Source organism: Centruroides sculpturatus, unplaced genomic scaffold, assembly GCF_000671375.1.
Source record: "Centruroides sculpturatus isolate CEXI.00-Female unplaced genomic scaffold, Cexi_2.0 scaffold1168, whole genome shotgun sequence".
Taxonomy (NCBI): Eukaryota; Metazoa; Arthropoda; class Arachnida; order Scorpiones; family Buthidae; genus Centruroides; species Centruroides sculpturatus.
Window position 1 is genome coordinate 40,083 of NW_019385306.1, and position 24,314 is coordinate 64,396.

The window sequence follows — 24,314 nt, forward strand, 5'->3', positions numbered from 1 at the left end:
AACACTACATTAATTCCATTGAGTGCAAATTTTCAGATAATAAATACAATACATATTTTAATTTATTATGAACTAATAAAATGTGTGTTTACGTACTTGAGTCAAAACCAAACCAAACTTTTAGCACAGGTTTTATTACACAACACTTATTCTTAAACTACACAATTTTCAAAATAAACTTCTGCCTTCATTCATACTAAAGTAGTTCTGAAAGCAATTTTTTGTGATGTCTTTATGAGCTGTATTTACTGTAGTTTCTACCTCTATTGCTGATCAAAACCTGAAATCATTCAACTTATCTATTCCCTAAAATGAAAGAAAAATCTTCAAAAACAAGATAGAGAGTTCAAGGAAGCATTGTTATATCCTATTTTTGTCATATATTCGTTAACCACGAATAATCAATTGAAGCTGAACATGGAAGCTATAACAACAAAAGTTCTTAAAAGACATCACAAAAATGGCTTCCAGTACTGCTTTAAGCATTATGAATGTTGGAAGAAGTGTGTAGCTGCAGAAAACACTTATTTTATAGGTGGTCTTCCATTAATACTTATACTATTAACATAAATTATATTAAAGTTTGCTTGATATTAATATCTGCAATTATTACTCAGAAAAATTTTCATTTCTCTGCTGTTTTTTTAGAAGGTATAAAATTTTATAAGTTATAGAAGTGTAATAAATAAAAATTATATATCAACATTGATAAAATAAAAATAAGATATAGACAAAAAACATTGCATCTTGCTACATCTTGCGTCTGCTACATGTTAGCTAAATACAAGCATACAAGAGGTAATCAGTAGTGTGCTCAATGGCTCCCAAACTCCTTTTTATGAGGCCAATTTCTATCTCAATTCCTATAAAAGATCATTATCTTTTATAGAAATCAAGATAGGATTTGACACAATTTAATTTATAACGCTGCATAGCACCTCAAATTAGTACAAAATGTTTTTTGTCTGGTTAAAATATTCAAAACAGAAGTGGCTGGACACATCAAAAATTGGATTGGGACCTTGTACGCTCATGGCTTTGGATCACCTTGACCATGAAAGGCTATCAGAGATGCCTTACACTCTTTTCGATATAGGAGTGTTAAGGAGTGTCAAAAGTAAGAATAAAGCTAAAGTTCATGATTGGTAGAAGATTAATTTAGTGTTTTTCTATATTGGTAACCACTTTCAAATTTTGATGTCAAGAGACACTTTATGCAAATAAATAAATCTAATTTATATATATACATATACTTTTATTTGGCTTAAAGGTTATCTTTGTAATTTTGAAAATGATTTTGCTAATTTTTATATTTTATTTAATTTTAATTTGCTAATTTTAATTTTCTGTTCTTACAGATTGGGAAATGACTTTACACAGTTTTATAGATTAATGATGTTAAAAATGCTTCAGAGTGAGTTATATGAATATTTTTATAAAGCAGATGCAATGACTATTTATAAACTGTATAATTATTTTAACAAATATATAATGAATCTGAAATAAATTATATGGAAATTTGTGGCATAATAAACACTAGCACTGTGCCTTACCCCAAAGACACATGGCAAATTTTCCATCAAGTTCCTTTATTAGAGTGATTATATGGAAATATTAAATAAAGTGTTTATTTTCATTCTAGCAACTTTTTTGTGAAGTATACTTCAATATGGGCTACATACTGCTGTAGGTTATACAGGGTGTTTATAAATGAATGGTGCAGTTTTAAAAATTAATAATAAATCTATTTATTTATTTATATGGGCAAATCTTACAGTATAAGCAGTGGCAACTGTCCAAGTTTTTTATGCATTAATCACAATCCTTCAATGTGTGCATCAATGGTCACACAACACACATCTACATGGTAATCAAATTCTTCCCATAAGAAGTGTAGCATGTCCTCTGTGATGATCTGCAGTGCATGCTTTATCCGATCACATAGTTCCTCAAGGAACACGGGCATTGATGGTACAGTACAGGTATACTTTAACAAACCCCCCACAAAAAGAAATCACAGGGTGTTAAATCTGGCTAACAGATTTAACACCCTGTGATTTCTTTAAGTGGCCAGGGAAGCAGGTTGTTGTCTGCTGTTGCACCACATCCAATCCAGCATTGGTGAAGAACATGATTAAGAAGCTTGCGTATATTCCTGTGAACTTGAACAGTTGCTGCTGCTTATGCTTTAAGGTTTGCCCATATAAGGTAATATATAGATTTATTATTAATTTTTAAAACTGCACCATTCATTTATAGACACCCTGTATAAAAATTAACAGTTATTGATGTAAATTTAAAATATTTATTATTAATTTCCAACATTTGTTATTCAAAAGATTTTTCAAAATATTTCAGACATTTTTTAATTCTAAAGAAAAATTAACTATGTAAAAATCACACAATTAAAAGATTAATTCTGTATGCAGAAGTATACATGATTACACTGTACTCACAAGTAATCACACCTGATAACTGCAATTTGATTTTGGTCATTTACAAAATATTAAATGAGACAATAGTGCCACAAAACCAGTTAAATGACCATATATGGTTTTTAAACATTTAAATTTCATTTCTCTTACAATATTAACATAAAATTATCATAAAATAAGATTACAGATTCAAAATTTTGATTATTATTTTGTCTACACAAAATATAAATTAATAAATTCACAAATACAGAGTAAGACTGTAATTAAATAATTTCTGAAATGTGTGAAATTTGGTTTAATTTAATTATGATTGTGTTAATATATCAATTTTTTAAATATATTCTGGGCAAGAATTAACTGAAAAGTGTACTTCAACAATATAATAGTTTAATTAAAATATAAAAAAAATTAGACATATTATAGCAGCGTAACTTTAAAAATCACTTATACAAGGTGGTTAAAAAAGTTAATACTTGTATAAAGAAGGTATGTGGTCACCATTGCAGGTAGTAGTAGGACCATACCTTTTTGAGAATGCCACAATCAGGTGATGAGAAGTATGCAGAATGGCAACCTGCTACTATAAATCCAATATAACAAATTACTTCCATATTAATGTTAATATATTTTTTGAAGCAACTTGTTTAATATAACTATACTCTATGTGTAATTATTTTAAAACCTTGTTTCTGTAGATTAAAATGAACACAAAGTTAATGCATAAAACAATCTATTAAAAACAAATTAAGAATGTTTTTAATTTGTTTAATTCATTTAGAATGTTATAGGAAAACATTCTTAAAAAATTAAGAATGTTTTCCTGTAGACATTCTAATGAATGACAAAAACCTAAGTTTAGATTTAAAAAATAAAAGTCAAATTCAACCTTATTTTTTGCACAGTTAATAGTAAATTGAACAAGTGCATGATTAAATTTACTGATAATATCCTAAGCAATATTGTAGTAATAAATGATATCAGCAATGTATTCTCATAACTGTTTAATGCTACTTTTAATTGTGGATAATTTTAAAAGATTTTATTAAAAATATTTAAACCAATTTTTTAACTATAATTATATTGTAATCAAATTTAAAAATGAATGTTGAAATACTTTAATTGTGAACAATTTATATAAAATGAAATTTACAAATATTTTTACTTTGAGCTAGTAAAAGATAATTTTTAATAATTTCAAAAATTATCTTAGTACTAGATCAAACAACATTTTATTGAATAAGTTAATAGCAAATAATAATCAAGAAATAAACATATACCTGATGTATAATACCACTTCCTGGATGCCAAAATCCAACCCCATATTTAGCACCAGCACTTTTTAGAAAATTATAAACTTCTTTGTTAATATCCTGAAATTAACCATTAAGATATATCATAATTATTTTCCTTTTATTAAAAGTTAATTTGTATTTTCGAGAGATTGAGTAAAATATATTTAAAAACATAAGTATGTAATATCATAATTAGGCTTATAATCAACTTACTAAAGATTAGCATATTTATATTAAATTTATGTATTTATTATAAAATTTTTGTGTAATTTTATTGATTTTATATAAAAATACACAACAAAAACTCAGTATAACCTCAAACCATCTTCAAGAAGCACAAAATTTGTCTATTGTTTTTATTATATATAGATGATTACCTGACAATGTAAGAAAAAAATCCCATGGAAGTGTTTCTTGGAATATTAACAGAAATTGCAGACTTAAATTGGAGGTTAATGGAAAAGTTATTTAAATATTATTAGTGTTTAAAGAGATTGTAAAGAAAAGAAAAAAGAGAGAATCATTTCTATACTCAAAGTCAAAATAACTCATCATGTGCAAATTAGTAACAATTAATATCAATATTTTGATATTAAGATCTTGTATTTTTTGTCAACAAGATTGATTAAACAAAATTAATTTTCTGAGGAAAAAATTCAATAGAATTGTGAGATCCTGGGCTATAATTTTGAAAAAAGTTGTTTTAAATTTAAAAAAAATAATTTATTAAATAAATGTTAACCAAAGTGAAATTGTTGGAAAAAAAGCAATGAGGATGTAATGACATTTGTCAATGACAACACTTCCCTGGAGAACAACTCACTTCTGGAAAGAAAGAGAAAATTTAGGTTATATTAACAAAAGAAGTTTCCATCTGATATTGTCTTTTATGGAGACACCTTGATTCAGGAAGCAGACCAAATCTTATAAAAGAGCCAAGAAAAGGTCAAAAAGGTTGTCCAGTTTGGCAGTCATCCCTCAGTCCAGTTCAGTTAGTCCCTCAAACTTCAAACCAATTCAGCCACCCAGTTCCAATTCACTTGATCCCAAACAATCCAGATGCCGTCTCTGTTTGAATCCTCATCCATCGTCAAATGATTATTGTAATTGAAAACAGAACTTAAGATCTTGAAGACATCAATTCACCAATCATCAAGGCATTTATCAGCCCACAAACAAATGTAATCTCTCTCTCTCTCTCGTGGTTAGGTGGAAATAGATTAGTTTGTAAGATAGATCAGTCTTAAGAAAAAGCCAAAGCCAGATGTATTTTTATCATCTTGTTATGTGTAATTATAATTCTATATAGTCCAGTAAATAAATCTAATTATTGTTTTGTTAATTCAGCAGTTGAGTGCAATGCTTCCAAATTCCCCATCTCTCTTATTTCCCTCCTCCATCCTTTATCCACAACTCCCACATATAGTGCAGCTCATATGCAAGAAAACATGAAAAACATAAAATGATGTATCTTCCTGTATCTCCCAAAAAACAACAGATGATGTCAAGAGTCTTGACATAGGGAAAACTTCTAGATTTTCATAGAATGGCAATATCAGGAAGAATTGTTGATATCAAAGTATGAGAACAAAAGAAAGTGTAAAAGAAGTGTGGTTCAAGATGGTAGAACAAGACTTATTACGAATATGAAAGACACTAGAAAAGTAAAGATATCATAAGTATTCAATTAGACCCACAGATTTAAATTACCTTTTACAGGCTCAAATAAATCCACATTGGTTTATTTGAATCACATTTTCTAAGCTACAGATTGCTGTAACCACCTATTCAAAATTGTGATATTATAAATTATTGCATCACATTTCTTCTCATTTGTGTTACTTTTTAGAATTATTTTTTTATTTTTCATTTAACAACTCCTGCAGTCAGTCACACCAACACACACAAAAACAAATTTTGAAAAAATAAATCCACACTTCAAACAGATTTAAAGAAAAAAAAAAGACTCATAGTGAATCTGAGTGCATAAATAATGAGGGATAATATAGAAAAAAACCAAATATTAAAATGAAGTACAAAGAAGTTTGGAAGAAGAATAGGGTTTTGAAAAATAATATGATTAGAAATGTTCCATAATTTATGCAAAAGAATTAATATATGTTAAATAATAAAAAAGATAGTTTGAATATGAATAGAATAAAAAATGCAATATCCTTTTTCTTTCTTACAAATTAAGATATTAAAATACTGGAGTATAGGAAGAATGTTTTTTAAGTAAAGTTGTTAACAAATCTGTTCAAGAAAATCATATAAAATATAAAATTATGTGAAAAGAGACAGTAATGCTCATTGAGAAAATGAAAGAGAAAGATTAAGAATTACAGAGTCATTTAACTATTTATACACAAGGAAAATGTGGATCACAAAATTATAAACTGAAATTTAGTTTATACAGTATTCTAGTGTAATACTACATAGATGACTGCATTGGCAACATGGTAAAAATTACAGTAGGGTCTCATTAATTCAAACTGCATGCTAGTCCCTGGCTGATTCCATTTAAATCAATATAAAATTCTCTCATTAATTTAAACTTGACTGTGCCGCCTACTGTTTATTCAAATCAACAGAGCATGTTAGTATATTAACATCTTTCCACTTTTAAAATTTAAAGTTGAATTTAAAATTAATAAATGAATTTAAAGAATTAAATTTAAATATAAATTAACAAATTAAAATTTAAAGGCATTTTCAAATCACATAGTGCATGATTAGAATGATTTACAGTCACCCTGTGGTGCTTGCTTGTCATGGCTTTTCAATGAATTTTTCTTTATTACTTGAATGCACTACTGTATATCTGTTTTGTATTTTTCATTAATTAAACATTAGTCTGTTTGCCATGTGATGTTAACATGTTGTGTATTTAAAATAAGCTATATATTAATTAATACTATATTACATATTTATTAATACATCATGTGTAATTGTCTACAGTGTACAGTACATAGAAATGTAGTTCATGTTTGATTTAAAGTAATCTGAAATTAACACTTGCTTTCTCTGCTTTAACTTCTTTTGATAAGATAATGCCTTCGTATTTCTTTCCTATTTATTCAAACAGATTCCTTGTTCTGATCAAATGAATCCCAAAAACAGTTCAAAATAGATCCAAATTTGTCATTCATCAATTACTATTTTATCTACTACTATCAATATTACTGGAAAAATTAAATTCATTCGCTTTACTATATTATTTAGTTTAATAAGAATAAATAAATTATAAGCATAAAACATAGGTTAATTTCTTGTTAAAAATATTATTAGAAAATTATGTATATTTTTCACAAAAATAAGGCTGAGTAGGAGCAAATGGATATATTGAAGTTGATTAAGATGAACTTTTACACATAATGTAATAGTGCAACATGTCTAACAATGAGCATGTTTTCAATTTTATCATCACATCTGAGATCATATAAGTGATCACCTCATAGAGGGTATTTCACACAGATTATATGACTGGGTGGTCATTGGATGAGTGAAGGAATGGTCAGCTTAAGAAGGATTAAAAACAATAAATCCTATGGAATAAAAATTCTGTTCTAAGAAAATCTAATCATTTGAAGAGGTTTTACTGTATATAGTTAGTTGCTCTGTAATCTTCAAGCTTGTACTTACATTTTCTCTATGCAACTATGTTACCAGCTTGCACATTATTTTTTACATTCTTGTTATAATTTTAAGACTAGTCAACAACTTTTTTTTTACATACTTTCTTCCTATGCTTCAAAATTCTTATTTATAAATTTCTATATATTGAGACAAGATAACAGTTTTCTGTCTTTATCAACACACTAATCCTGTTGTTTAGACTCCAGAATGTATTTCTATTGAAATCAACTTTCTAAGAAGGCTTGAGATTGTTCAGAATAGTAGTATAAATCTGTTATTTACTACTACTGAAAATACAATAAAAATTTTAATTACCTTAGCTCTAGCTAAATCTTTCTCACCTCCAACCTGAGCTTCTATAAGATGATCACAATGAATTGTTGAAGGAACTGCTACCTAAAAGAGAAAGTACAGATGATTATTTTAATTTTTCATTCAACATTTTGCAAAATAAAAATAATTTGAAATCTTTAAATTTTTGTATTTGAACAAAGACAGATAATTGTTGTGCAATCTATTCTTTTTAAATTTATAATTAATGTTCATAACATAAATAATAATAAATTATGAAAAAAGAATAAATGCAAATGACTGCAATTATTTGCACTTATACTTCTTGGATTTTTATTCTTTTCTGTAAAATCAGGTGTAATGTTATGTTTCCTAACTGCCAATATGTTGCTTAATGGATATTTCATACATTAACAGTTGCAATTTTATCAAATTACAACTGTTAATGTATGAAATGCTAATTTATCAGATCCTACCTGATAAAAATTTTGAAATCCTGGATTACTCCTTAAACCTCTGGTGACAGTTTAAAATTCAAATAGTGATACGAATTGACTGACCACCAAAGAGTGAGAGATGTGTACAGAGGAAGATTTTCGAATAAAATTGAAAAAATTGGAGAAAGCAAAAGATAGTGACAATGATAACAGAGCAGTAACTGAGTCCTCAAACAAAAGATGTGTTTCAATATCTAGAGCAGAATTGAAGTCCTGATTGCTTAATGAAATTCTAATTCTTTCTAAGAACTGAAATCCCCATGCATGTTGGGAAGGAAGTAAATTCAACAATCAGTGGGAACAGCTGACAAAGTCCAAGGACAAAGGAAGAAACACTTACTGCTTTGTTCAAAGAAATTCTGAGTAGAGAAACTTCATATGAAAATGGATGATGAAAATTTGCAATATAAACACTAAGATTCACTAAATTGACTGTTCTTGAAAAGAGGAAAGTTGATTCCTCTAACTACTTCATTTAATGTTCATACTCTTTCCAAAAAAAAAAATCATAACAACAATCATAACCAAATTTCAACTTGGTAAAATATCTCACATATATAAAAGTAACATATTCCTTTAAACACAGCTAAAATGAGAAAAAAATCCAAATATTAAAATTTGTTTAGATTAAAATCTGTATATTTTTTAATCACTTAAGATATGTCAAAAACAAATTTTAAAAAATTAAATGTTAGCAATGATGATTAACAATATTTAAATTTATAAAATATTTGTTATAAATACCGAAGACCCTTGATTTTATGAAGATCAATATAACAGATTTTGAAATAATGGATCAAGGTATCTGTCAGAGTGGAAATTAATATTTGAGTCCTATCAAATTGCAACTGTTAATGTATGAAATGTCCATTAAGCAACATAGTGGCAAAATATTGTTTATGTCCCAGCTTGGCAAAATATTCAGCCAATTGCAGAGACAGAGTTTATGTTAAAACGATGTTTATCAACAGAATGGCCTATAGATGTTGGCTGGCTGAACCGTGGTTTAAAATGCGTTGCAAAGATGACAATTGTCTATTTCTGATCGTTCTCTAAACGAACTTCAGCAAAACATTGGCTCTTACTTACTTCGCTATTACTCCCCTGTTTTAGGAGTCGTTTGGCCAATTGGGTTATTTGTTTGTGACGTCAGAAATGCTCGCCAGCTATATTCCGAAAGATTCCAGAAATAAAACCTTAAGGCCGTCAAAACCTTAACAAAGTTAAGGTTTTGATGGCCTTAACCCATTGTTCGGCAATTAATGACAATCCTTTTCCATTCCGATATTTAATTTCATTGCCAATACGGTTTAAAATATGAACAAATCAATATTTAGAAAATTTATACCAAATTCGAAATTCCTCTTTGGAATAGATTTTTAAGGAATTACTTTGACATCTTATTACTGTTGAAATGAATAATTTTAAATATTTTATTATTAATATTACATTTTTTTTTTATATCTATAAACAGATTTCTGTAATTATTAAAATTGCCTCGTTTGTTTAACAGTACAATGACTCCGAAATGCATTAATGTTTTATAACCGACACGATACTCTAATTGTAAATAAAAGCATCTGATTTAAATTAATTGAAGTTTTAAGTCTTCACCCATTTGAATATCAAAATTGGAACATTTAAAACAAATTTAAAGTACAGTGGTGCCTCGTATAACGTACGCTGCGAATAACGGTCTTTCTGTTTGGCCATTACATGACTCGAGCAACGGACTGGTTGTGGACAATGGACTTTCCGTTCGGCAGTTACGTGAGGCGACCAATGGACTTTCTACGAACAAGTGCGAATGATGTTTCCACTCTTTTGCCATTGCCAATGACAATATGTTATTTTTATAATATATTAGTATTATTAGAATATATTATCAGTATATCTGAAGTACAGAGCGTTGGGATTATGCTTGCTCCCTTGTTTATTAGTTACATCAACACAGTGAAGGATATTTACATTTATTCAAGTGTTGTGCAAATCATGGCTTATAAAAAAACAAAAAAGTGATTTCAATTGAAACAATGCAAGAAATCATCAGAAGGAGTGAAAGTTGACAAAAACTTCCTTGTCGAATGGGGAGAGGTTCAGGAGTTTACCAACACTCAGTATTCAAACAGAGCTGAGGCCAACAGGATCAATGATCTCTACAATGACACTCTTGCCCATCATTTCCAACAGGTGTTGAAGAAGAGAGAGAAACAGACCACAGTGGACATGCTTTTCAAGAAGCCAGCAGGGAAAAAACAAAGGATGGAACAAGAGGAGTTGACCCCGCAAGCCTCTCCTGAATCTGAATCCGATTAAAAAACAATAAAAAAAGACCTGCTGCAATGTGTAAAAAGTCTGTATCTGTATGAATGTGTGAAGAAAGTGTTCCTCCACCTCCTCCTCACAACATCTGACTACCCGGCATAATTGGTGACTGCTCCATTTTCATTTTTTTATGGTACAGTACGGTTATTTTATGCTGCGGAACGAATTATATGTTTTAACATGTATTTCTATGAAAAAATGCATTTCCTATAACGGACTATTCACTTAACGGACGTGCACCTGGAACGGATTAAGTACGTTATATGAGGCACCACTGTATTTAATTTTGTTGTTTTGCTCCAAGCAATTAATTAATGAATAATTTTGTCAATTCATACCGTTTACAACATTTATCAAAGGAACGATATCCATTTTTATCTAAACTTTTCCATGAACAAAGCTACCACTCGAATTGAAAAGGCCTCTACACCTGCTGTCGAGTGAGTCTAGAAAATAGGTAAAATAACTTGTTTCTAATCGCTGTCTACATTGTGGCAGGCGAGAAACGCCGTCTCTGCAATGAAATTTTTCTGAACAACAGTCTATACCCGATTTGTAAACCGCCATCGGTCTCTAAATGTTGTCTCTGCAATCAGGTGATTGTGTTTTCCTTGTATTTACTATAACTGGGATCAGCAACCTGTGGCATATGAGATGATTTTCAGTGGCACTCTGAATAGAAATGTAGTAAAAATTATATTTTAATAATTAATTACACATTTAAATGGAAGTCATAGTTCAGCAAAGGTACACTAAAAACAAATCTCTCATTTGTATATTTCTCTTACAGCGCATGCCATTACATTCTATGTCACATCTATGTCTTATGTAAGCACTTCACATGTAAGAACATAATTCAATTAACAACTTAACTTCAAAATTGTATATTTTTGAAATCTGTTATAACCGGATTAATTTTGATAACTTATATAATAAATTTGGTAGAATCATGTCGGCACTTGGAATAACACTGTAACTTATGTTCGGCACAACACCACTGAAAGGTTGCCGATACCTGTACAGTACCATAAAATGAATTATTTACATCTCATCATATTTTGTTCATTTTATAATTGACTATTTCATTTTCAGTTGTATAACTTCTCCATATTAGTCTATTTTATTGAGAATCAACAATATAAATTTGTTATAGAAAAATAACTTGTTATAAAGTATGTCATTGAAATTTTAATTTAGAACAATAATATCAACATATACACAAATATAAAACTGTATTTACCTTTTTAAGACCACTAGATATAAACTGAAGCATAGCCATCTGAAAAGAAATATGTATTTATATATAATAACTTTAAACTTTTGTTTAAAAATATTTTGTTAACATTACTTGTGCAGTGGCATCTTGCATTGCAACTCTATCTGGTCGCAATCTTAAATAACTAACTCCTCTCTCTATTTCTTGCGAATCTGGTTGATCGAGATGTGAATAAACTACTTTTTCTGATAAAGTAAGAGGACGTTTCAATCTGAAATTTAAAGAACAATGTGTCTAATTTAAAAAAGTCAAATCAACGTAAAAAAAAATTAAATAAAAATAATCGGCAAAATGGTTATGCCTAATTCACAACCCTCATCAGAATGACTCAGGTATGAATTCTAAAAATCCATCCATGCTCTTGTCAAAATATCTCAACAAGCCAGTGAACAATATACTTTAATTAATAAGGTATATTGTTTTGTAGGACATTAAATAAATTATAAGGACAGTATTTATGAAATTAGATTGTCACGAAAATTGAGGAAGGAGCAACAATTTTTTTCTGAAAAAGAGGAGTAGAAGTACAGAAAGTTTGGAAACCACTACATTACATAATATACATGCTTGTAAGAATTTAGCATACATTTAAAAGTTACCAAACCTCCTTATTGTAGCACCATTATGTATATTTATATAGAAATTAATACTTGCTTCCTTCAGATAACAAAGAACTGATGACATTTCAGAAATTAACAGAATGATAAGTTAATTATTATTGCAATAATCTAGCAAATATAAAGAAAGGGGAAAAAATATATCAAAGGATAACATAACATATCAAATAATAGTAAGAAGAATTCCAAAAGCATTCATTTACAATTTAAATACAGGTGCTCCTCTACTTACAAACAGGTTAGGTTTCCAAAGTTGACCAAAGTTGCCATTATTGTGATGCCATATCGGGCATTATGGCATTACAATAATGTTCTTTGGATTGCTAACTTTATCTATGTATAGGAGTTAAAATATTGTCTCATTCCCCTTATTTCAAACTTGGTATCCTATGACTTTTTATTTCTATTTGTAAAAGAAATACTTTAGAGGAAGTGCATTTCATCAAATGAAGAAACTAACTTCTTTTACCAATACTATTCAGACTATCTCATAAAAACTGGAATCTTTCTTTCTCATGAAAAAAAGTGTGTGGAAGCTCACAGAGAATACAATTAAAAATTCAATAAAAATTGTTTTGAAAAGTTGTCATTTTTCTGATTCTAAAAAGTTTTTGAGTGCTCTATTTTTCAATTTAAATTGTGTAAGTGAAGTAACTCCGAAAAAAATTTAAATAATATATGAGATGATAAAGCTTGTTTTAAGATTTATCAATCTTAATTTCAGCTAGCTCCTGTGCTTCTTGTAAGCATTGTATTGTCTCCACATACTTAATGTGAGATTAGCCGGGGGTACCTTTCCACTAGGATTGTTAGTACCACTTAATCGGCGCTATTCTCTAGAATAGTTCTTGGAGTTTCGGATCGAGAGATACGATCTTATGTCAAGAATTGACCAGGAGGGCTTTAGTAACAGATCTGAATCGTGAGATTCGGATCTATGTCAGGATGTTGACACCAGTTAATCAGTTTTATAACACGCAGATTAACACACGTTTGGAGATAATACGGATTTGATTCGGATAACAACTAAGAGACATTTCTTAAACATATAAATAAAAGAATTTAATAAACTAGCATAAACAAAGGTATACAAAATCCAATAATTCAAACGAGCGATTGAGAGAGAATATGGATTCAATTAAAATATACGCGTTGAGAGAGAGAGAGCTCACAAATTCATTTATATTCATACTACCTCAAGGTTTACCGGGTCTTTATGTTCATCTGTATTCTATGATCATACTTCATTTCATGGAAGGTCTTGATTTGGCACAAGATAATAAATTTTCTTCTATTCTCCTAAATTAACTCATTATTATACTTGTCTGGATACGACTATGGGTGTTGTCCTTATGGAGACAATATATGGGAGACGTCTCTCCTCTATGAGATCTTCTGACGTACTCCTAACTAAGGACGTTGGCTTTAGGGAGACAATATGGGAACTTCTTTCCAATAGGAGATTCCCCGACGTACTCCTCGAATCATGCCGATCTTTGACTATATCTCCTGTTTTGTGACCAATCAGCATATTTGTATTCTCGCACATGACTGGAGGAAAGGGGAATTATTGAGGGGTCGACAATTCCCATGGTGGTGAGATTTGTGTTAGATAAGTGGAAAAACAAAGGATTCTTCAACTTCCGTTAAAGGAAGTGGCTCTTTTATCAGTTTTCCCACATTAGAAAAACGATATTTTCACATCAAAATGAAAGAATATTTTACTTCATTATTTTAACTATATATTTAAGTTGTTAATTAGACCCAGGGACTATTCAGATCTCACATTAATCTAAGGAGATAAAACTTAGAACAATCAAAAATTTAAAGCATAGATAAATCTAACTGTTTAATTATTAACATTTAATCTGCAGACAGAACTCAACTAACGTTAAAAATATCTTGAAAATATAAAACATTTAAAATGTTTAAATAACAAAGTTTCATATTAAAAAAAATATATTCTAAGTAAATCTCAAATTATTTCAAATGCATTTATAAGTGACATTATTTTTGTTATCAAAATTCTTGTTTTGAGTCTCTCTAAAAAATAAAAAATGAAATAGGAAATGTTAATTATTAAAAAGTTATTATTTATTACTTATGGAAAAACAATTTTAATGAAATATAAAATACAGTAATACCCCGACTTACGAGAACCCGGAGTTACGCGATTTTCAAATCTCGTCGATTCGTCTTTTGTTGAGCGCTATGCAACCCTTAATTACTCACTCCCCCACACTATTGTTCAGCTTACATGTTCGGATGTGTCGCGCAAAATCCACACATAGCTACAATTTATTTTGTGTTATTTATTTCTGTGTTTGTTATATCTACGGCGACTCGAGAGACTCTACTATGTCATCCAAACAAAGTAGAACTAATTCTTCTGCATCAAACAAGAAAATAAAAACTTTATCTTTGGAATGTAATGTTAACATTGGGTATGTTCGTAAAGTCGAACGAGTTAAGCGAGAATGAAGTCTTCGTTATTGCTGTTTCGTTAGACTTTTCGAACGATTCGTTACTAACGCGTTTAACTCGTTTGACTTGAACGTACTCGTTGAACGTACCCATTATTAAAAACTTCGATACAAAAATGAAAATTTGTGAATTGGCAAAGAAGTTTGATCTACTGGAATTGTTGGTCAGAACAATTATAAAAGGCAAAGAAAAAATTCTCGAAGCTGTGAAAAATGCTTAATCTTTAAATTCAAGCATCATTCGTAAACGTCACAGTATTATCGCTGAGATGGAAACAATGTTAAAATTATGGCGTAATAATCAATGTGAAAAATTGTAAAATAATATAGGTCTAATTTGTTATACATATGTATTATCTAAGATTTTATTAAACATTTTTTTCTAAATTATTGTTTTCTTTAGTCTCCGGCCCCAATTAAAAATTATTTGCATGTATTTATATGAGAAATTATACCCCGACTTACGCGAATTCGACTTACGCGGTTACCGCTCAATCCCACCTATCGCGTAAGTTCGGGGTATTACTGTATTCATCTCTTAAATTGTTTTTATTCTCATCTCTTAAATGTTTTTATTCTATTATATTTTGGGAAAATCCCAGAGTACTTTTAGAAAAATATTCTAATGAACTATAGAAAATAACATTTGCTTTTTGATTAGTTGAATTAGTTAGCTAGTTTGTTACTAAAATACATAGTAATATTAAGATTGACAATAAATGAAAATACAAAACTTCACTTTCAAGAAACATGAAGAAGTTTAATTATTAGATAAATTATTTACTTTCATATTGAGAAATATTTGTACATTTTATAAATTAAAAATACATAATTAAAACTACTTCATGTAATTATAAAAAATAATTCCAAAAATATTCAGTAATAAATTCTCTAAACTTCCTATTAAATATTTTTGAAAATATCTGATAACTGATATGATTGAATTTGTCTAATTATAGTTTGTCATTATTAAGTACATTACAACAATTACCTCAATACACTAGAAAATAGACTATAGCATTTGAGTTATTCATCAATTTTTAACAATTTCTTACTGCATATATCATTCATCAACTGCTTTTGGACACCCTATATGTTTTGTATGTGTTTTGTATTTGGACACCTTTATTTCAAAATTTCCCAAACAGAACTTTTCAAACCACATTTGACATGTTTAAAGTTTAGGAGCATATTTTTTATACATTTACAAAATTTTCTTTTACTGTTTGTACAGCTTTACATCCTTTCCAAAACTGTTAAAGCATAATATGCTTGATGTTCTTTCTTTTTGTCTGAAGACATTTCCATTTAATTTTATTAAAACAAAATGTGAAGTAAAAAGTTCAAAATAAGCTTATAAACAAAAAATACAATATCATATTAGCAATAATGTGTTAAATTTCAGAACCATCATAATTAAATTATACATCTGTTAAGTAACCATAGCTGCTAAAAACATGCAAAAATTTTCCATTCAACCCAATGCAACCTTCATTTATTAACCAAGGCATCTGAGAAGTGTGTGGAAGCAACAAAATCTAAGAGGAAGGTTGAGATGACAAAGGAACTTATCGTCAAATATCAAAGTAATATGGTGTATGTGTGTATAGATCTGCTGATCATGTTTAAAATGCCAAAGTTGACAGCGTATGATCATTAAATGAATTTGCATTTTATTATACAGTGTTTACATATTTTACTTATTGCTTTCTAGTTTTAATTTATTAGAGCATTTGTGTTATTTTTATTTTAAATTATGTATATTTGCTGTTTTAATTTAAGTTTATCAAAATGGATATTGTTTAAATTAAAGTCTTGGAATAGGTTAATTTGCTTTCCATTATTTCTAATGGAAAAAATTGATTTTCTGACTTTAAACAAATCGGACTTTGAATGGCCTGCTAAAATGAATTAAATTTGAAGTACAAAGCACTACTATATGTGAAAAATAACAACTTGAAAAAAATGCTAACCAATAATTTGTTTTAAATTCTTGTTTCTATGGAATTTTTTAAATAATTCTTGTTAATTAAAGTTTTGCTATTCAAACATATTTATCAATTACATCATTCAAACAATATGTATAGCATATAATATCTTTCTGAACATTTTAAAATGAATTTAATTAAAAATTATCATTCAAGTTGCTAACAGTAGGTGATAAGATAAATTTGAAAAGACGTGTACATGGATAATAAAATTAAGTCAATAGTAAAAGTAGATAACTGATCCAACCAATCATTTTTTATTTTGAAAAATGACAGAAATGATTAGTTCAGACTGTCATTGACTCAATGTCATCTTAATTTGCACCACCTTAAGTGTTAATAAAATTTCTATTTTAACTATACATAAAATTATGAAAATATGTACTAAATTATTTAAGAAATAATTTAGAATTTGTTTATTTTAGATAAATAACTTATAGGAATTCATTATGTATAAAGCAAAGGATATTTTAATGATAATGAATCATTTAAAATTTACATATTTTAAATGATGTTTTAACCATGTATTTCTTTGATAAAAATCAAAAAATAAAATTTAGACATTACAAATGTTATGCTTTTTATGATATAACAAACACAAAATCATTAAACAAACCAAATTTTAATGTAATACTTGGCTAAAATAAGTTATATTACCAAACAGTTAATAGATGGCAGCATGTCTTAATATTAGCAAATTATTCCATTTGTTGACACAATAAAGTAGCCCAAATTTATTCCAATATTTAAATTAATTATTTTAAAAAATTTTCATGTTGTATGATTAAAAATTTCATTACTGAAAATAGCAAAAACCAAACTCCTTAACTATAGAAGTATTTTATAAAGAAAAATATAATTCAAATTTTATCCAAGGAATTTCTGTACATAAGAAGTTAATTTTTGCTACATATATATATATATATACAAAAATAGATTGTTAATTTTAGTATATTTAATTCATTAATTTTTATTTATTTCAGTTCATTTTAAGTAAAACACTCACCTGCTTTTAACAATTTTAAGATTATTATTAAGCTTCTCATAAGGGATGTAATGATTACTATCAAACTTGCTCATTGCAACCTAATAAACAAATTATTAAGTTAATAAATTTTATATTTTATATTAATGTGTACAAGACATTTTACCTTTGCGGCAGCAGCTGCCAAGGGTGAAGTATGAAAACATTTCCATTGTTTTTGTAGACTAAACAATGTCAGTCCCTAGAAATAAATACAGTATTTTAGATAATTTAAGCAGAATAAAAAGCTTCTAAATTAAATATAACAATAAGTAATTAAATTAATACAGTTCTTAGGAAAGAATAAATAATAATAAATTACTCTATTTCTTCAATCATCACAAGCAGATCACATACTAAAAACATCTACAAACATATTTTTGACTATCCTGCTCAATAATGATATCAGTTTAAATGAAAATCTGCTGGAAAGAGCATTTAAATTAAACTCCTTCTTTTTAATGTGTAAAATGCCTTTGAGATAATTTAGTTTAATACTGCATCAAAATGTTATTTTATATGCAGAATAATATGAAAATAGAATTGCCAGAAATTACCTGATTCATGACATTTGCATTGTTTTTCTAACTTTCTAGCAACAGAATTCTAAAATGCCTATACATGATTTATTATAAACCTTTCAGAAAATTATGATCTAATTTATTAATAGAAGAAAAAATTCTACTTATTTAATGAAATCTTTACAACAAAATACCAATACAATTTAAAAAATGTAGAAAAACAAATTAAAAATTAATATTTAATAATGAATTAACATGTTTATATTACTTTTTAAAATTTTTTATATAAAATATGGTTAATTTAATTATTATATTTAATCTGTTTTAGTGTTTAAGTTTAAATTTATTATATGCAGTTGCTGCTTTTTCCTTGATCTGATTTTAAGGTTGGATATCTTTTCTCACTAATCTTCTCTTAAAATCATATTTAAAATCAGCCAAAGCTACCAGCTCTTGGTAGGGTTAGGTAAGGTACCATTCTCTCATTTTATCCAGCATCCAAATTTCCTGTTTCTAATAACAGTTACCTCATTACTTAATTTCATTCATCTAATGAAAACTCAGTAAACACTAGCTGTTTTCTCTATCACCAAATTTAATAATAAATTTTTTTAAAAACAAATAATTTTCTTGCTTTCAAATACAATAAATTATCTTCAGAAGCTTCTACATGCTGAAAAACATATTAAATATTTAAAGACTGTCTTATTAATAGTTCCTTCGTGATATATTTAAATGGCATTAAAGGAAAACTTGAATAACAAATTCTCTTAGGTTAAGTGCAAACTAGACACTACTGTTGGAAACTTGAATTTAGTTTGACATTGCATCTGACATATTTTTATCTTAGTTTCGTGGTCAGATTCAAAATCATTCTACATTAAACTTTTCAATGAAAAGTAGGTAGTTCCTTTATGACATTCCAATCCAATCAATTAGATTTTTTGTGCAATGATCTGGAGAAGCTCATGTGCAATGAAATATTATGCAATTTGTTTCAGATACAAGTTCTTTAAGCTGGAATTGTGATTGAAAGTTTTTTGACTGATTATCATACATATGAGAACATTGTTTTATTAAATTATTTAAATTGTAAAATAAATAAATATATATATATATGTTGCTTATTGATTAATTCTTTGTCAATAAAATAACTTACAAAAAGTAGTGGCATGAAGCATATAAAATGACAAAAATCAAGAATTGTAAACAAATTTTTGTGAGTAATAGTTTGTAGAGAGGTAGAGAAAATGTTCATTGGTTTTTTAGACCTACATCAAGATTGTCATCACAAGCCACAACATGAGATTAATAATAAAAGATAGTTGTATGACTACAGAAATTATTGAATCATCTAAATGTTCTTTATGAATATTAAACTATTAAAAATTCAACAAAACAATAAAACAATCTATTTATAATGTTCAAATTGTAAATAGAGTCAGTAGTGTTGCCACCTTTTGAAAATCGCTGACCCGGACGGCACACCAGGTTTGTTCAAACAGAAGTTCATTTTACAATGTGAAGAATAATGTGCATGTCAGTTCTAAATCAGTTACAGTTAGGGACTAGGGACTTGCACAGGAGTAATGTAAGTAACCTAAATTAAGAAGAAAATGGTACAGATAACTTAGCTCTGTTTGAGACGTGTACGATCATACAAGTAAATAAAAAAAAAAAAGGGTCAACAGGGGTTGCACACCACACAGTATAACCAGACTCTAACATGGCAGAATTGCAGATGAGTTTCGCTGAGTGTGAGTTCATTTGCTGTTAAAATAGTGTAAATTTGTAAAAATATTTGCAAGAACTTTGTTTCATTGTAATTTCACAATTTCTGCGAAATTCCCGAACAAAATTAATAGTTCACCAAGACAGTGAGTCAATTCCCGGACTGTCTGGGTGAAAACTGGATGGGTGGTAACACTAAGAGTCAGTCAGGCTTCAAAATGATTCAAAATTTGAATATTTCAAGATGTTCATTCCAATAAAGCAGTTTTCTTATACTCTGAATTTTTGTTGGAGTTCAGAAATTTCTATTGTGTAAATTATATTTATACACTTAAATTTAGCAAAGTTATCATATTTTTACAAAGGGGGAGGAAAATGACAAAAACTTGAAAATTTAATTATAAAATTTGTTATTACATATTGATATATAGATTATTACTCCAGTATCTAAATATAATCCATTCAATTATAAAAATAAAACATTCAATCTTTTGTAGCAAACAAATAGTCTCACTGTAGAAATCAAAAATTAATTCTCTCAATAATTTTATGTTCAAATTATTCATATTTAACAATTTAATTCTCCAAATTTTTATTTTTACACACTTATTTAACAAAATTATATTGTTAAAAGTTAGTAATTACATGCAGAAATGATAAAAATATTGCATCATATTTCACATTTTATCAAATAATCAGTTCTTAATTATTCTTTCTGTACTATAATGACATATTATGTAACCATAAGTGAAGTTTTTCCTAATCAGATCAGTTGCCAAAGCAACTTTAAGTAATATTTATTCCTATCTTATATGAAGGTCGTGATAAAAATATATCCAACCTTGAACTTTGTTTTTAAATTATTGATGATAAACATATGACAAACTTTGTGTTATACATATACTTCATATAAAAACCATTACTTTCTACATTTATTTTTTTCATATTATATCTTTAAAAAATGAAATTTTAGTAACACAGGATATTCTTCTAGCTAGGATGCAATGTAGTAATTTATCATGCCAAGGGGATCAAAGTATGACTTTAAAAGTAGATTTAAATTCCAATCAACTTCCATATTTCAGATGTGATATTAAAAGTTGCAGAAAAAAAGCAATCAGTTTTCTGAAACATTTTTTGAAAAATATGAAACTGGAATTACATGAATTTTTATATGTAATTTTCATGTTTGTTCTCAATGAAACAATCCTGGAAAATCTGTATGACTACAAATGTTGACCTGTTGTCCATGAAATACTAGGGTCAACTTTTATATTGGATCTACTGTTACTCAAGTATATACAGTATTCCTACATTCTTCATGAAATACTGGCTTGAACTTAGAATAACTAAACTTTAATTATAGTGTGTTTGGCATTTACAGTACTTAAAATGATAATTTACATGTATATTTGATAATCTGAAGTGAATCTGGCCCCAATTAGTCTGGTTTACAGCACCACTATATATACACACAGGATATACCAGACTTTCAGATATAATAACGCATTCCTTAAAAGCATAAATGAAAGATGAATGTCCTAAGTTAAACAGTTATAAAAGAAGTTCTATTTCCAGAGCACTAAAGACAAAAGTTATAAAACTTATCATTAGACAGTAAAGTTTTACTTTTTTCAGTGAATACATAAAACATTAATTAAAAATCTACTAATGTGAGGTAGATAATAAGGACTTATCAAACCAATTATAATAAGCACAAACACCCAGGTATCAATAGAATACATTTCATAAAAACGAGAAGGGGTGTACATTAAACATAAAACATTGTTTGAAACATTAAAATAATACTAATCCATAACTCTGAGTTAATTGAAACTTTATGAAAACTGCTACTGATGGGATCTCTGTGACCCAGTGCTAGATATAATTCATGATACCAAGAGTAATGGAATGGAAAAGCTGTACTCTTTTAACATGTTCTAATGTGTCAATCACTTTTTGAGATACACAGCACGTTGTTGTCTTGTTACTGATAGAGATAATTACATATATGGGTCAACATAACCCATCTATACAAGGAATATATTTTATATATAAATATAAAATAAATAAAACATATATTTTATACATTTGAATCCTTCTGATAGTAAATCAATAATTTCTGATTTATATAGTTAATTATACATTACAGTGTTTTTGTTTATAACAGATATAAACATTATAAATTATGTTAATTACTTAAATATGAGTTGTTTTTTTTTTGGTCTTAACTGCTATTTCTAGAATTTATTTGCAAATAACTCTGTTAAAGTAACATTATACCTTTAGAAAATCATATGTAGTATGTTTAATTGTTTATTGCTTCTAAACATGCTATAAACAAATTATTATAAATCATAACACTAGCTCTGCCGAACTGTGTTTTATTGATTTTACAACTAGTAGATCATTAAAATATATCAGGGGAAAAATGCTAAAATTTATTAAAATGTAGATTCATTAGCAATAAATAAATTATGTTTTTTTCATACCTAATGTTTACACTTGACTGATTTTAACAGAATGATAAGTATAAACTATTTTATTAAAGTCAGTAAGATTTTATAAATAGATACATATATTCATAAAATATTAATGTGAAATTATTTTTTGATTGTTAAATTTAAATTGCTTATTATTTCAGTAAAAAACATGTTAGAAATACCAAATCATCATAACACACTATCACATCATTGCCAAAATAATCTTCAAAGCATTTTTCTCAATTTATTGATAAGAGATCAAAAATTTTTTTTAATATTAATGAATTGTAAATAAAAATCTTAGTACATTTTTACATTTAAACAGAGTAAATATCATGTTTTGATAAAATGATTTAAATTTTTGTTAGCAAAACAAGAAGACTATTTTATAAATTCAATTTTTCAATATTTTAGAACAAAATTTTTTTTATTGGGTTGCATTTTGAAAAAATTGTAGATTGTGTTAGACAGATGAAAGTTGAGACCAGATAAAGAAATCTTAGGGACAGGAAGCCCTAATTAACTATATACAAACTTCCAGTCTAGAATGGAAGTCATGTAATTTCAATTTAAAAGTTTTTCACAGAACAAAGTTACTTAGCTGACTGGTATGACTCTGCTATTATCAGATTTTCTGATAATAGCAGAGTTATACCAGTCAGCTAAGTAATTTTCTAAGTACAATTTCTAAGTAGAATCAACTAAGTACATTTTCTGATAATAGCAGAGTCATACCAGTCAGCTAAGTAACTTTGTTCTGTGAAAAACTTTTAAATTGAAATTACATGACTACCATTCTAGACTGGAAGTTTGTATATAGTTAATTAGGGCCTCCTGTCCCTAAGATTTCTTTATCTGGTCTCAACTTTCATCTGTCTAACACAATCTACAATATTTTCAAAATGCAACCCAATAAAAAAATTATTTGTTCTAATCTAAAGTATTGAAAAATTGAATTTATAAAATAGTCTTCTTGTTTTGCTAACAAAAATTTAAATCATTTTATCATAACATGATATTTACTCTGTTTAAATGTAAAAATGTACTAAGATTTTTATTTACAATTCATTAATATTAAAAAAAATTTTCGATCCCTGTACAATGTACAGTACAGGGACAAGACACTACTAATTTAAGATCAAGAGCATATATTTTAAATTAAACAAACAAGAACATTGAGCAACTTTGTCATATTGAAACAGAATTGAAGCGGAGCCAGACGAAAGGAAGCGATCCCTGTACCTGTTAGGCACAGAAAGGTGATCCTTGTACAGTACCTTACAGATGCGAACAGGTGAACATTGCACTTGCCACCATAAGAAGCTATCCTCATATCTTCAGGCCATGCAGATACAAAACTCGCACTAACCAGGTAAGAAGAGATGATCCAAAAACAAAATAATAAGTGTCAATTGCTTTGTTCTTGTGTTTTTGTTCATTTTTCACACCCATTTTCTGTAATACTGTTTTTATTTTTGACCACTAGGCCTAAATTCAGTTAGATGCACTTGTTGCATCAAAGAGCATGGACGTTGTCATACCTTTGTATATTGAAAATGAAATCATGGACTCCTATTTTTACTTTCCTGGCTCTGTTATAGACAACAGAGTGACTGCAAATCTTTGGATGACAAAGTCATCTGATTCATGCGATACTGCTTTGTTGTGCATACTCTTGAAATGACCTTATATCTTGGAAACAAAGTCATGGACCT

The 24,314-nt window shown here is 28.0% G+C and overlaps 1 protein-coding gene across 1 annotated transcript in view; it reads right to left on the bottom strand.

Moving 5' to 3' along the window:
- The window catches only part of LOC111637436 (aconitate hydratase, mitochondrial-like), a 44,781-nt gene that overhangs the window by 14,858 nt on the left and 5,609 nt on the right, over positions 1 to 24,314 (bottom strand). Inside the window, exons 2-7 of the mRNA XM_023382924.1 lie at positions 17,992 to 18,066; positions 17,847 to 17,926; positions 11,825 to 11,963; positions 11,717 to 11,755; positions 7,679 to 7,759; positions 3,713 to 3,805 (exon numbers count right to left, since the gene is read on the bottom strand). Coding sequence (XP_023238692.1) covers positions 3,713 to 3,805; positions 7,679 to 7,759; positions 11,717 to 11,755; positions 11,825 to 11,963; positions 17,847 to 17,926; positions 17,992 to 18,066 — 507 coding nt within the window. The remainder of the gene's footprint in view (positions 1 to 3,712; positions 3,806 to 7,678; positions 7,760 to 11,716; positions 11,756 to 11,824; positions 11,964 to 17,846; positions 17,927 to 17,991; positions 18,067 to 24,314) is intronic.